General features: G+C 32.7%; 2 protein-coding genes across 16 annotated transcripts in view; both read left to right on the plus strand.

Moving 5' to 3' along the window:
• LOC128179822 (uncharacterized) overlaps window positions 1-16,187 on the plus strand; it is a 223,312-nt gene that overhangs the window by 147,817 nt on the left and 59,308 nt on the right. The window lies entirely within an intron of this gene.
• LOC128179831 (uncharacterized) lies at window positions 719-11,858 on the plus strand. The gene is made up of 4 exons (XM_052847484.1): window positions 719-1,327; window positions 8,730-9,173; window positions 9,366-9,581; window positions 9,790-11,858. Exons 2-4 carry the CDS (start codon window positions 8,730-8,732, stop codon window positions 10,036-10,038), a joined length of 909 nt encoding a protein of 302 aa, XP_052703444.1. The 5' UTR covers window positions 719-1,327; the 3' UTR covers window positions 10,039-11,858.

Below are 16,187 nucleotides of genomic sequence, written 5' to 3' on the forward strand. Positions count from 1 at the left end.
AAATGTTAAGAATAATGTTCTTAACAATATGGCAACTAAAAAAATTTTGTTGGTCGCCCCGATAAGGAGTTAAAGGGTCGGCCCCTAAAACACAGCTGTTCAGATATTTCAAAAACGTTTAACAATTCGTGAATACATATGAACAAAATATGTTTACATTTGCGAGACCTTTATTTGATATAAAGAAAAAAGGTCTGGCCCCTAAAATTAGGGGCTAAAATGGCTAGTAAGTCTTTTTATGATAACTTTTTTCTAAGCGATAATTTGTATTTTTCATTTAGCAAAAACAAAGAACTTTGTAAGCTTAATCTAACACTGAAATTCGTTTTCAAATCGGACCATGCACTACAGAGAAGTTCGGGTTTAAAATTTGATTTTTCCGGAAATTTTGATTCCGCGTTCTTGATTTTAAAAAAAGCGTGAAGTTAAATGAAAAATTAATTCGTACCAAAAATAATCGTGTCAAGTCGTACATGAACACATTCGGGTTTATTTTGTTAAGATATTCTTGAAATCGAAAAAGTTTTTGTTCAGTCGTACCAAGAATTATTCGATTTTATACTAAATTGTTTTAGTTACTCTTGTTCTTGGCTTAAGAACTCTGCTTCTTACAGATACTTCTAGCTTTTCTCTTGACATTAACGGAAGACCCACTCGTTGCTTTGCAACGAGCTTTGCTCTAGTTATTATTATTTTTTTTCTTTTTCTTTTTTATGGCTTACGGCCATCTAGTTGCCGGTCTAATCTTTACGGCAAAGAGTTGACAATTATTTGAACATGGGCGACACAAAATAGTTTCATTCGAATGTTGCAAAGTTAACTATTTGTTGTTCGTAATTAATATCTTTAAGCAAGATTATATTTTTCCGTATGTTTTTAATCATTTACGTTATTGTAACCAATATGAAATAATTTTGTTAAATTTAATAAAACTCTAAACCTTACGCGAATGAATATTACAACAGCGCCATGTTTAAAGAAGGGCAGAGAACTCTAACGTTATGACATTTTCGCGCCAGTTCATAGTGCGTAGGAATACAAGGTTTACTGATATTCGAGTGCATGTTGATGTAAAGCGTTTTTGTGTCATTATATTACTGAATGTCTAAAAACAACAATTATTAAGTATATCAGGAAAAAGTGTCTTCTGCGTCGTGTGTTATGAAAGGTGCACAGAAAGAATTATTTTGTGCGTAGTTTGTGATACGTAGTCACGTGATGTCTAGAAAATAGCTTGTCTGGCCGATCGCAATCATCGCATCGAAGCTAAGTTTGTTCAAGAAAGATTCCCAAAGACCGCGTAGAAGCTTGAGAAAGTGAGGAAAAGGTACGTTACATATATTTTTTCTGTAGAAAACAAGGTTTTGTTATTGATAATTATATTTTAAATACATTTTACGTTAGCCTTGAGCACATGTTGTAGTTTGTTTGTAAACAAATCCACCAGACCGTGTACTTGCATGAATACAAACGACAGAAAGAATAAAACGATCTAGAGAATATTCTACAGAACATTTAATCAGTGTGAAAAGGACCCATCTTTATCACAGCCAATATTAAATAGGGTCCTAACATTACGAATATGCATATGTATTGATATTGATGCAGATTGCTTGATATAGTGAAAGTGTCATACGTACCGTATAATATCTTAACTATGCTATAAATATTCTTTGAATTTTATTCAGAGTAAGAGTTGTAGATTCAACTTGAGTATTGAGTAAATTCCATAATTTATGTTTATTTCAAGAAAACAGCCTTGATATTTCGCATGAATACCTGGAGTTGATATTTAAATGATGGAGCAGATTTTGTACATGTATGTATTCTGGAGTTGAACCAAATTTGATTACTGGAGTTGATATTATAGTATTCTGGAGATGCAAAACATATAATATCTGGAGTTGATAAATTATACAAAACATTCTTTGGAGTAGAATTTACATATTGAATCTGGAGTTGATATATTTATTCTGATTGCTGGAGTTTATACTATCATTCTGATCACTGGAGTTGAGATTTTTATTCTGAATTTGCTGGAGTTCATACTTTAATTTTGAATGCTAGAGTTGATATTTTTATTCAGAAGTATTATATTGAAAGATTGATTTCAAATTAAAATAATTAAAATGCTTTGATATTTGTTTTGGAAATGCTATTATATGTTGAAATGGAGCTAATTATTTCTGTTTAAAAATCTTGTGGGTACACTTAAGGATATTAAAGATTGAATTAAACTACTGCAGGGGTGTATTTGGTGCAGAAAAAGTTTGAAAGAAGTCTAATATTTAAAAAATTGATGTGAAATATAGATCTTTTAAATTGTTCAATAGTTTCTTGTTGTTGAATTCATAAAATGGGGGTAGACATTGCACAGTGGCGTGCTAGAATAGGATGTTATAGCTGTAATAAGAGTAAGAAAATTCAAAAGAAAAACACAATGGGTAAAAAATGGTTTCTTCTTCTATATTTAGCATCAAACATGAACAAGGTTTGTTTGATTGTTTCAGTGTTGTTGTTTTTGTGTGGTGATGTAGAATTGAATCCTGGACCCAAAACTGATTTTCCGATTCAGGGAACTTTCCACCAAGGTGATGAGTTGTTCAGCTTTGAGTCTCGTGGACGGCAATGCTTACCTTGTTGCACTGTTTTTCTGATTAAACTTTACATGAAACCTTTCATATCTTCGGAGTGGGTAGCCAAAGATCTAGATGAAATTCTGATTCAAGGGGATTATGTTTACAACTTTGCTAGAGAAACTTTAATGTCTTATAGGTCCTTTCTTGAGCCACAAGATGTACCACCATTTATTCAAATGGATAAAATAGTTTTTAACTGGAAAATTAAAAAAACATACAATGGAACCATTAATGAAAATTTCTCTGGAAACTATCCATTTGTCAATTTAAAGATAGCACTTGCGATGGGACTCTCAGGAAATGAAAATGAGAATCAATTTTGCATATTCCTGTGTAAGGAAAGTGCCATCGCAATTTCAAGTCAGAATGGTTTTTTTTTTGTTTTTGATTCGCATGCTAGAAATGCTGCAGGTTTATCCTCGCCCGACGGAACAAGTGTTATTATTCAAAAGAAAACCTTACAGGAACTATGTCTTCATTTGAGATGTCTTGTCAATGGAATAGATGAACAATATGATTTGCATGTGATTAAAATCTGTACTATGTCAGAGTTCAAACTCAAGTATGAACACAGAGTAGCAGATGTTAATATTTGCACTATTCCAGATAGCATTTGTCCAAAAAGTAAGGAAGCTTTAAATGTGAATGAGAAAATTGACCTCACTTCATGTGAAGACCAAAGAGCTGTAAAACTTGTAGACCTGCCTTTTAAGTCTCAGAATCTAATGGATAATGATACTAATGTAAATAAAAAGAAGCGCAAAAAGAAATCACAAACATCTACTGGTTGCAAAAAGCAATGTTGTGATAATTCCGATAAACTGGTATCAGAATTTCATTTACTTATATCCCAAGGACCAGAATATATATGTGTTAGTTGCAGTCAACTATTCTTTAAACAATCTGTTGAAGAATTTAGATGTTCTCAGAAACTCCAAAAGAATTTGTTACAAATGTGTGTAAAATCAATTAAAACGGTAAATAACAAGGAATGGATCTGCAAACAATGCAAAACATATCTTATGGAAAGTAAAGTTCCACCCTGTTCCATTGGTAATGGCTTTTGTTTTCCAGCAATACCAAATGAATTGCAAGGATTGACAAAATTAGAAGAAAGATTGATATCGCCAAGAATCCCTTTTATGCAGATCAAAGAATTGCCCAGAGGGGGTCAGTTAGCTATGCACGGTAACGTTGTAAATGTTCCCGCTGATGTGAACAAAACAGTTAAACTCTTACCAAGAAATATGGATGCTAGTGAGACAATTCCAATAAAACTTAAAAGAAGTCTCAACTTTAAAAGCCACATAGCGTTTGAACAAGTCCGACCAGAAAAAATTCTAATGGCAGCACAATGGTTAATACAGAATAGCAAATTGTTTCAAAATGAAGGGATAGAATTAAACGAGAGTTGGAATATTGTAAATAATGATGGTTTATTAAAGGAGAAAGAAATTCAAGAAAGATTAAACCATTCAGATAGTGAACAAGAGCAACAGGAGTTTGAAGAAGACGAATGGTCAGAGGATGATGGGTCAGTTTTGAGGTCCTCAGGAAATCTTGATACTGTTATGCACCCTGCAGATTTTCGAGAATTCAATAGAATTTTAAGCATTGCCCCAGCAGAGGGGAACACTCCATTAGGAATGTTTCAAGATAAAGATTCTGAATTCCTCTCCTTCCCAGCAATATACTGCGGTGAAACCAGGAAAAACAACAATTCTCGATCTACCCCTGTCCACTTTAGCACAATTTGTAAGTGGGAATTAAGAAACTGTGACAGGAGAGTAGCTAAAAATGTGACAAATATCTTTTTTAAACTCAAGAAATTGCAGATAAAACAAATATCTGATAAAGTGTCACTTGCTGTAAGAAAATGTAAAATGAAGGGTAAAAAACTTACTGTGAATGAAGTTTTGTCAGAGGGTTCAATTGAAAATATCATTAAGCATGATGAGGGCTTTAGAGTTCTACGAACGATTCGTGGCTCGCCACCGTACTGGGAGAGAACGAAGAAAGACATATATGCAATGATTCGACAATTGGGCATTCCAACATGGTTTTGCTCTTTCTCTGCAGCAGAAACTAAATGGAAACCTTTACTAAGAGTGTTAGGAAAGTTTCTCAGGAACAAAACATTCACAGATTTAGAAATTGAAAATTTGACATGGTTTGAAAAAAGTGAACTTATTAAAGCTGATCCTGTAACATGTGCTAGATATTTTGATCATAGATTCCAAATGTTTTTAAACAATGTATTAAAGCATGAAAGTTCTCCAATAGGTAAAATAGTAGATTTTTTCTTCCGAGTAGAATTCCAACAGAGAGGTTCCCCACATGTTCACATGCTTATTTGGATTGACAAGGCCCCATCTATTGTTAATGATCCAAATAATAAAATTGAAACATTTGTTGACAAATATATTTCTTGCAGCAAAAATCAATCTATTGCTACATTAGTCAATTATCAAACTCATAGACATGCCCAATCTTGCAGAAAAAAAGGTCAGCCTGTTTGTCGTTTTGGATTTCCTCTACCTCCTCTTGATAAAACTGTGATTTTAGAGGGCTTAAATGATGATAGAGAAGACATTACTGAGGCAAAAAATAATTACAAACAAATTACTTCATTTTTAGATGGGTTGAAATCAGGGGAAAATTGTGATCTAACATTTGAACAGTTTTTGACTTCATTGAAACTCTCGTATGATAAGTATATTCTAGCCATAAGATCAAGTATTAAATCTGGCCAAAAAAAAGTGTTTTTGAGGCGAGCTTTGTCTGAAATTAGAGTAAACAACTACAATGAAACATTACTGAAATGCTGGGAAGCTAACATGGATATACAATATATACTTGATCCATATGCATGTGCAGCCTATATTGTATCATACATTTCTAAAGGACAACGAGGAATGTCCAATTTGCTCAGTACTGCATGCAGGGAATCCAAAAATGCTTCTAGTAACATTCGAGACCAAGTAAGAAAAGTTGGCAATACATTTTTGAATCATGTTGAGGTTGGAGCTCAAGAGGCGTGTTATCTAGTGCTACAGATGCCATTAAGACGGTCCTCTAGAGATGTAGTATTTGTAGATACAAATCCAGAAAGTGAAAGAGTAACTCTAATGAAACCAAATACTGTGTTAAAAGAACTACCAAAAGCATCAACCTCTGTAGAATCAGACAGCACTATAAAGCGTTATCAAAGACGACCAAAGTCAATGAGTAAATTATGTTTGGCAGATTTTGTGGCTCTATATACTGTGCAGTATGGTAAAAAAAGACCAGATAATCACAACAAAAATTGTTCCAAAGCTGTTCCAGAAGAACTGCCAGAAACGTACGATCATGATTCTGATGACGATCAAGAGTCTTCAGATGTAAATGTACTTTTGGAGTGTGAAGAACATGTTTTTCATGATGGTACTGTTATGGTAAAGAGACAGCGTCCAAGAGTGCTTTATTCTGTAGGCTACAGTAAAGGAAATGACAATGAAAACTATTTCCGGGAACAGTTAATGTTATATTTGCCTTGGAAAAAATATTCTGATATTTTAGCAAATTTTTCGAGTTATGAAGAAAGATATGTTGACAATCAAGGAGAAATTGAAAGGAAGAGAAAAAACTATGTATGTGATTATACGATTAATATATCTGAACTGGAATATACAGTGTCAGCAACTGAAGAATGTTCTGTTATTTCTGAATTGCAACACCAAGATGAATGTGATGCTGAAAGCGGATCAAGAATATGCGAAGAATACGGATGCTTCAATCCAGGAACTAGCTTTGAAAATAATGACTATGATCTTGCATTAGATCTAAACATTGGTAGAAAACAAATACCAAACCAAGAGGAACAGCTTTCAAGGGAATTGACTGATGATGAATACAGAAATCTTGTTAGAACATTAAATGTTAAACAAAAGGAGTTTTTCTATCATGTACTTAATTGGATGAAAACTAAAACAGATCCACTTTATCACTTTCTTAGTGGTGGTGCAGGCGTTGGTAAAAGTGTGTTACTAAAAGCTCTTTATCAGGCACTTGTAAAGCATTTTTCACACCAGCCTGGTGAAAATCCAGATGATGTTCATATTTTGATTTGTGCACCAACTGGCAAAGCTGCTTTCAATGTAGGTGGTTGTACTGTACACTCTGCTTTTAATATTCCAGCAGACCAAGGGTTTCATTATAAACCTCTTGACATGCAACAGTTGAGCAACTTTCAGTCAAAATTTAAATTTCTAAAACTTCTTTTTATTGATGAAATATCTATGGTAGGAAAAAATATGTTCAATTTTATAAATTTACGATTGCAAGAAATCTTGGGTTGCATTAGACCATTTGGTGGTATTTCAGTTATATGTTTTGGGGATTTGTTTCAACTGAAACCAGTTTTTGATCAGTGGATATTTGCTTCTAGTAATACTGAAAGTATTGCATCTTTAGGAACAAATTTATGGACTGATCATTTTCTATTGTTTGAATTGGATCAAATTATGAGACAGAAAGATGATTTGGAATTTGCTGAAATGTTGAATCGAATTAGAGAAGGAAATCATTTGGAAGAAGACATAACAGCATTAAAAATGCAAATTCTTGAAGAAGAAAATGATACAACACGGAATGTGCCACATTTATTCACACACAGATGTGACGTTCAGAACTATAACAGAACTATTTTTCAGCATGTGTGCAATTCCAAAAAAACCATTGTAGAGGCCATTGATAGTATATCTGGAGACTTACCATCCTCTTTACATGAAAAAATTCTGATGAAAATTCCAGAAGATGCCACAAAAACAAAAGGATTAAACAAATATTTGTGTCTTGGTGAGGGTCTGCCAGCAGAAATTTGTGTTAATATTGATGTATCAGATGGATTGGCAAATGGTACACCTTGCACAATATCAAAACTTGATTTCAGGGTACCTGGATCTTCTAGATGTAGTATTGTTTGGGTGAAATTCTGTTCAGAAGATATTGGTAAAAAGTGCAGGACTCAATATCAACATCTGTTCTCTCCTGATATTTCTTCAACATGGACCCCAATTATAGAAACAACAAGAAAGTTTAATATAAGTTATTATAAATCTTTCCATGTAACTCGCCGACAATTTCCTCTTTGTCTTGCAGCAGCAAAAACTGTACATAAAGCACAAGGTTGTACTCTTGAAAGTGCTGTTTTGGGTCTTGGCAAAAAAAAAATAGATCATTTGTATTATGTTGCTTTAAGTCGTGTTAAACAATTGACCTCTGTCTTCTTACTAAATTTTGATCCAGATTGTATTAAAGTGTCTTCTCCTGTTGTGGAGGAAATGAATAGAATGCGAACATCTTCTCAGGTTAATATATCAATCCCTCTGCTTTACAACATTTCAGAACATATTTTCAAAATAATTTTTCACAACTGTAGGTCTTTGAAAAAGCATATTGATGATGTTCGTGCAGATGCCAACATGTTGGCTTCTAATATCATAGCATTTGGAGAAACCTGTCTTAAACCAAATGACCGATCAGGCATTGTAAATCTGGAAGGGTTCAATTTGTCAAGAAATGATGACACTTGCTGTAATGGCAGAGCATATCATGGCTTAGCAGTTTACACAAAAGGTTTCATAAATTCCTTTGTTGGGGCCAATATCCTTGGTGTTGAATTTGCACATGGTTACATATTACATGCAGATCTGCTTATTCACATTTGTTTCTTGTACTGTTCCCCAAAGCTTGCATCATTAAAATTGTACAAGAAGTTTTTTGCTCATTTAGATACTGTTTACAATTTAAAGAATCCTCACATTTTTATGGGAGACTTTAACTTGAATTTCAGTCAAATCCAAGGTTTGCCAACTTTTCTATACTCTAATTATTCTTTGTCTCAACTAGTCAGTACATCTTCAACTAATTACAACACTATTTTGGATCATGTGTACACAAATATTAACAAAAATTTAATACATTCTAGTGGTGTACTGGAAACATATTTCTCTGATCATAAACCTGTGTTTCTTGCTTTACGCTGCAAGTAAAATATTACTAGTAATTAAAGGTTTTATTATTAACATCACTATTTTTCACTTATAGATGAAGACATTAGAAGAAGCCTTTCGTGGCAGCAGTCAATCCACACCTTACGCCTCAGCAATTAAAGTTAACGTTTGTGGAGTTGGCCCAGTTATTTCGTACAAAAATGCAGGTGGTGAAAAGCGCCAATCAACAGTCATTGGCTTTGCGGACAACACGATGGCTGTAAAAGGAGTCTTGTATGACTCGGCAAAACTACATCTCATGAAAGAGGGACAAACTGTTATGCTGTTGAATGTCATCCTTAAAAATGATGTAGGCAAATCAATTGTCATGACCAACAGAAGCAAAGTCCTTAAGACTGGTCCTATGGAAGTCCCAGCATCATTAATACAACGGGGAAAAGACATCGCATGTCCACCTCCTGCTGCTGAGGTGAACATTAAAACGGTCCAAACATCTCCTGTGAAGACCCTTGTTACCCTTAGGGGGCAAGTTGTTTCAGTAAGTATTTTTTTAATATTATGTTTTGTATTTTAAATAAATGTAGCAAAAGTTAATCCATTAATTGATATATTCTGTTAATATATTCAATAGGTAATCAAATAACATTGTTGTGTTTTTTCATAACCTTAGTAAAGAAAACTTAATAATAGATTTAATCATTGTATAAATTGTATTTTGTAATTTTAACAGGAAGAGATTGAAAGGTCCGTAAGAGTTAACGGGGAGGATACCCCAGTTAGGACTATTAAAGTAAAAGATGCATCGGGTTCGTGCAAAGTCTCCTTGTGGAGGGACTTGTGTAAGGAGAAAACTTCCGTTGGCAGACACATAAGTATAACAAATGTTGTTGTACAGCTGTACAATGATGAGAAAAGCGTATCAACGACATCTCGTACAAACATTGAGGTAAAATCTTGTACTTATTTAGTTTAACTATTCATAATGTTTAACTATTCATAATATCATTCATTTTATGGCAGAAAATATATTATATACACCCTTACTTTAAATGGATTGTATATTTTAAGATTAAATTTCTTTAAAATGAAGCAGCTGTTAACATGAACTTAATGAACACTCTACAATAAAGTAAAACTTTTGAATAATTTTACAGGAAGTTGATACCCCAGTTATTCACAGAAGAGTTTCTTTCATTGGCTTCGAATGGCTGGAGGAAAATTTGGCATCCCTTACTGCTGATGATGCCAATGGAGAGTATGAAGAATTTAAAATTAGCAGTGAAGCCCTGGCGCATTACTTGGAATGTCAACTTCATGAAGTGGAGTCTGTTTTACTTTGCAAACTTCCACTGACTGCAGAAATCACCGCAAGAGAAAACGAAATCATTGAAATTAAAAATTGAACTCAAAATATAATGAACTTTCATACTAACAGAAATTTCAAACTGAACTTTTGACAAATTGGAATTGCTGCAGCTGAAGAAAAATATTGTTTATGTGGGTTCTATAAACTATTTAGAATATCAACATACCTAAAATTGATATAAATGCAAGTTCCTTTTCTTTTCATTCATTTTGACAAGGCTCCAATTTTGCTCAATTTTTTTGTGTGTGTATGTGTGCAAACATTCTTGACAAATTTGGCTTTTCTTCAAAATTGTATTTCCTACATTTTTTAATGATATGTGGTTATTACATATGCAACATGTGTGTTTCTACATTTCTTATAATGCTTTTTGTTCAACAATATTCTAGTTCAACACAACACAATGATTTTACTATGGTTTTTTCATTTTTTGTGAAGTTGAGTACCATTGTATATTGTTGAAAAGTGGTGCAAAAATTAATTCATTTCAAGACATTTTTAAAAATTTAGTAATGCTACCACTGCGTAAAAATTCCTTAAAATTTTCATAACTTTCATTGGAGTAACATACCATATTCTGTAAATTCTTCCCATGAATACTCATGTATCACCATTTATTAATTGTTTATTAAACATAAACCCTGTTCTTTAGAAAAAATCTTGCACAAAATTATACATGTACATGTGTGCCTCTAAAAACTGTGTTTAAAGTTCTACATTTCATTGTAAAACAAATGATGTATATATGTTTATGTTCTTTTTTTGCTTTTTTACACTACCATACATGATGCATTTGGTAGTGGTTGTAGTGCTTGGAAAGTTTTTGTTCACTTGTCATAATGAATGCCAATAATGTTTGATTAGCTTTTAGTTTTTAAATCATACTTAGTTAGTTACACTATTTGTGTTTTCTTTACTGATTTATTTTACATTCAATCATTGTACACATTCAGAAAAATACCACATCCAAAGTTTAGCTTTTTAACAGCACTGTAGTTATTGTATAATCATATGTTTCAATATTTCCTAGATTTTTTTACCCAGACAGACATGCTCACTGCACTCTGACTTCTTTAATGTTCTTTTGCAGTACAAAACTGTCAAATTTTTCTCATAAATTGAATGTATCTTCTTCTTTTTTTCATATAATCATGCTTTGTAGATTATAGTCAACTTTTCTCTAAAACAGATTTATATCACTTACTGCACATTTTAAGCAGTAATGTATGATTATGAGTTTGATTTATATTCATTTGAAAATATACAAGAAAATTTAGTCACACTATTAAACTTTGGCTTCTCAACTCTTGAATGAAATGTTATTAAATTAGTCTTTGTCCTTCCATTGCCAGTCTGCATGTATATGTTAGTATTACACAGAAAACATTTCATGATATGCAGTTATAGACAACCTTATTAGATATACTTGAAATGTCTTCTACTTACAGTCAATGGAACTGTTTTGTACTGTCTCTATATTTTTAATATATGACTAGTTCCTCAGTTTGTTCCTTATCATTAAGATTTTTGTGTACACATTTTGGTAGTTTATGTGTCTTATACCCCTTTTTGAAACATTTTTATAGATATCTACAAAATGCCATACTTATATCTCATGTATACATGATAAGCAGTATTGTCTATCTTGCATGATTATAGTTTTTTTTGCTTGTGTTTTTTTTTTGGTGTTCTTTGTTTGTATATGCAAAGTTTACTAAAATACTCAGGAATTATATTTTACATTCAAACTAATAAAAATCCTGCCAATTATCATTAGATATGTTTAGATAGTTTGACAAATTTTTTATGCAGTATTATTGTACTGTACTATTGTAGTTGTATAAAATACCATGCAGTGTTATTAGTGCTAAATAAATCTAAAAACACTGAAAGCAATGCCTTTTTTTTCTCTAGAATAAAGCATCATGTACAAGATGCACTTCCATCCACTTAGCTAGAAAAATAACATTTTATTGTTTATATTTACATTTTTTTGAAACAAATTAATGTATTGACTGTATAAAGTAACTTTAATTAGCTAAATTACTTTCAATATACGTCAGTACGTTGGATAAAAGAAGAATACAAATTGTCTCATATTGGACTTCGATTTATTAATATATATATTTTAATTATGTCATGCAGTCCATGATTTTCCTTAAATCAATTGTAGTTTAAACCAATTGAAAAAAAGTCGTTCAGATTCCAATCCTGCAGTTTTAGTTTCTAAGGTTCGACCAATCAGTAAACAGGGCATGTCAATATCAGTTCTGTTAGTTTCTGTAAAGCTATATTAACTGATTACTTTCTATAGAACTATGGATACACCAAATTATCCATAAGAATAGATTGAATCATACTCCATACATAGTCATATCAAACCCGTAAGCCATTATGGCCCTTCAGGCCTTTGATTTTCTGACTCCTTTTCGGCTTCATAACTCAAAAAGTTTTCAACCAATTTCAATGAAACTTTCAGAGATTATGTGCAATTAAAATTCCTCAATGATATTAAAGTTTCCATAACAACGTCACTTCCGTTTTTACGTTACGTCATTTTTAAAGTTTAAAAAAAGTCATTTTGTCCGCGGCATTTCTCAAAAACGCTTTAAGATAGAGTCTTGAAATTTTCCGTGGTCATGAATTTGGCAATTTACATGTGCAATAAGGCTGGAAATAAAAATCCGTCATTTCCTGTCGAAACCGAAAGTGATTCAAATTTTTCGAAAAAATAAATTTTTTGATCAAATAAAAAAAGTATACGTATTTTGTAGAGCTTAATAAGCTGAATCTAACACTGAAATCCGTTTTAAAATCGGACGATGCATTACATAGATATCGGGGTTTAAAAATTCATTTTTCCGGAATTTTTGATTCCGCGTCCTTGGTTTAAAAAATAGTGTAATGTTCACAGTAAAATTAACTCGTACCAAAAATAATTGTTAAGTCGTACTTGAACACATTCGGATTTTTTTTGTTAAGTCGTTTTTGAAATTGGAAAGGTTTTTTGTTAAGTCGTACTTAAAATCATTCGGATTTTGTTAAGTCGTACCAGGAATAATTCGATTTTTTTTCATCTTTTTATTTTCGTTAATCGTGTTATTGGTTGACGAGATCTGCTTCTTACAGGAACTTCCAGCTTTACTTCCGTCATTTACGGAAGACCCACTCGTTGCTTTGCAACGAGCTTTGCTCTAGTTATTATTTTTTTTCTTTTTCTTTTTTTTCTGACTCCTTTTCGGCTTCATAACTCAAAAAGTTTTCAACTTATTAAAAGGAAACTTTCAGGGATTATGTGCAATTATAATGCCTCAATGATGTTAAAGTTTCCATAACAACGTCACTTCCGTTTTGACGTTACGTCTTTTTTAAACTTTAAAAAAGTCATTTTGTCCGCGACATTTCTCAAAAACGCTTTAAGATAGAGTCTTGAAATTGTCTCTGATTATGAATTTGGCAATTTACATGTGCAATAAGGCTGGAAATAAAAATCCGTCACTTCCGGTCGAAACCGGAAGTGAAACAAATTTTTCGAAAAAATGAATTTTCTGATCAAATCAAAAATGAATATGTGTTTTATAAAGCTTATCAAGCTGAATCTAACACTGAAATCCGTTTTAAAATCGAACGATGCATTAAAGAGATATCGGGGTTTAAAAATTGATTTTTCCGGAAATTTTGATTCCGCGTCCTTGGTTTAAAAAATAGCGTTATGTTGAAAGTAAAGTTAACTCGTTCCAAAAATAATTGTTAAGTCGTACTTGAACACATTCGGATTTTTTTTGTTAAGTCGTTCTTGAAATCGAAAAGGTTTTCGTTAAGTCGTACTTAAAATCATTCGGGTTTTGTTAAGTCGTACCAGGAATAATTCGATTTTTTTTCATCTTTTTATTTAATTTACTATTGTTATTGGTTTAAGAGCTCTGCTTCTTACAGGAACTTCAAGCTTTACTTCCGACATCAACGGAAGACCCACTCGTTGCTTTGCAACGAGATTTGCTCTAGTTTTTTTTTTTTTGTTTCCTAGACGCGAACTTTGAGGCTTCATATCTTGCTCATTTCTGAACGGTTTTTGCTCAAATTTTCAGGGCTAATGTACTTTACAAAACACTATCTTAAGCAATTCATAAAATGTAGAATTCCCTTTCCGTTAAAGAGTTATTCCCCTTTTAAATTTTTTTTAGGGCCTTTTGTTTCCAGACAAAGGCCCCGAGACTATGATAGCAGGGAATGGGAATCCAACGAATATGAATAACAGAGACATTGTAGTTGTGCACATCTGTTTTTGTTTTTAGATTACGTTTTTTATTTAGGAAAAGGTAGGGGGTCAAAAAACAAGATTTAAAAAAGTGCAAAAATTTAGATTTATATCTTTTAAACGAAAAACATTTTGTTAAGACATGTAGAATAAAAGTTGTGCAGAATATCAAGGGCTTTCATTTGACACCAATAAAAAAGGGCTGGCCCCCTAAATGAAGGGCCAATGGCCCCTAAAAAATTTTGCTTAATAACTCAAAAACGGTTAGGATTTTGATATGGCTGTCGCTGGAAAAGTTGTTTGTTGGGATCTCATAAAGGTCGTTACAAAGTTATTTTGTATGAGATTTGTGTAGTATGAGTGTAAAAAGCTTTACATGTTAACATGTACTTGTTTTTATTTGACAAGTTAACGAAAGTCTTTGCGCGTACAACTGGCATAAAGTTACCGCAGAAAGTATGCTGGTTTATACAAACGGCATTAATTCATAAGAATTTTTTTTTTAGAATACGTGCTTTATTTTAGGAGTTTAAGTCATTGTTGTTAAGTTCTTATAATCCTTAAAAACTTGATTTGGGAAACAAATCATTGTTTTTCTTTTCTAGTAAACCACAAAATATGGAATGAAAAAAAATCTATGCATTACATTTTAGTTATTAACTCCATGCATTTAAAATCTACCTTGAATCAGAGCTGTGTGTGTGTACCATTACGTAAGCTCTCCCTCGCCCGCGGCCGAGAAAATCGGTCACCATGGTCGCGGCTGGACTACCTAGCGGTCAGCGGTTATCTAATACACGAGAGTTGCGTCTCTCATATATGAGTTTATTTATCCGCAAACTCAAGAATTGTTTTCGTTTTGATTACACATATTTTTTTATGGATTAAACGATTTGGTGTCAATTAAGAAATCGTTTAGATAATTAATAAAGGAATGTCATTTTCAATCTAAAGCAATAATAGACATAGATCAATTGTGGGTTTTTAAGTTTAAAATAACTAACTTCTATTTGATAGAGTAAGGTCATTATACTGCAATCTTTTCAAAGCTTCCTGGGTTCTGAGCTGTGCGGGTTTGGGCGTTTTACCTTTACGTAATCTATCGTTCGTCCACGGATCTCAGCCACGGCTGCACTACATAGCGGTTATTTAATACACAAGATTCGCACACCGAGACGCACACTTCCATGTGAACGTGTTTGAGTTAATATAGCCGTAAATACAAGAACTGTTTTAATTTTATGTTATCAAAGTTTGTCCATTTTGTATTTATTTAATTAAATTTGAGTTTAAATGAATATTAATGAACGATATTACTCCAAATCGGAAACACCGTCAGACATGAATTAATGGTTGGTTTGTTTATGTAAAATATTTTATAAACTGTACAAATAATGCTTTAAATCAACAACAACAACCCCTAAATATTAAACATTTAAATGATGATCATCCATCGCATATGGCTGAGGAGATCCGGCGCGAGTAGACAAGTGATCCGCGGTCGGTTCGTGATCTTCTACATATACTTTATCACGCGTTCATGTTTCATATTTTGCACGGACACAACTATATTTTATTATGTTTACAACTATTATATTGATTTAAGGTGAAAAGATAAATTTATTTACTTGTACAGTTGATTAAGCATTGATGTATACGATAGCGTACAAGGTAGTTTAAAAATCAAATCAAATTATAATCAAAGTTCCATTACATGTTTGCGGTAGGTGCTAGCACGATAAATGAATGTCCTGAGTTGAGGCATCCGATGATTATTTAAAAGAATATTCACATGAGTTTTAAACTCTTTAGATTAGATTCTATCGGTCACATATTAATCACTTCTGTAGTTTTTCTACATGTTCGTTTCATTGTGGGAGCGAACTCATTGCTGCCCCCCCCCCCCCCCCTGCTCCCGCCCCGCTGAC

This window comes from Crassostrea angulata, chromosome 4 (assembly GCF_025612915.1).
Source record: "Crassostrea angulata isolate pt1a10 chromosome 4, ASM2561291v2, whole genome shotgun sequence".
In the NCBI taxonomy this organism is placed as follows: Eukaryota; Metazoa; Mollusca; class Bivalvia; order Ostreida; family Ostreidae; genus Magallana; species Magallana angulata.

Coding starts and splice junctions, on each gene's coding strand:
- LOC128179831 (XM_052847484.1), top strand. CDS start 8,730: ATGAAGACATTAGAAGAAGCCTTTCGTGGCAGCAGTCAATCCACACCT. Junction 9,174..9,365: donor TTAGGGGGCAAGTTGTTTCA/GTAAGTATTTTT, acceptor TAATTTTAACAG/GAAGAGATTGAAAGGTCCGT. Junction 9,582..9,789: donor CATCTCGTACAAACATTGAG/GTAAAATCTTGT, acceptor ATAATTTTACAG/GAAGTTGATACCCCAGTTAT.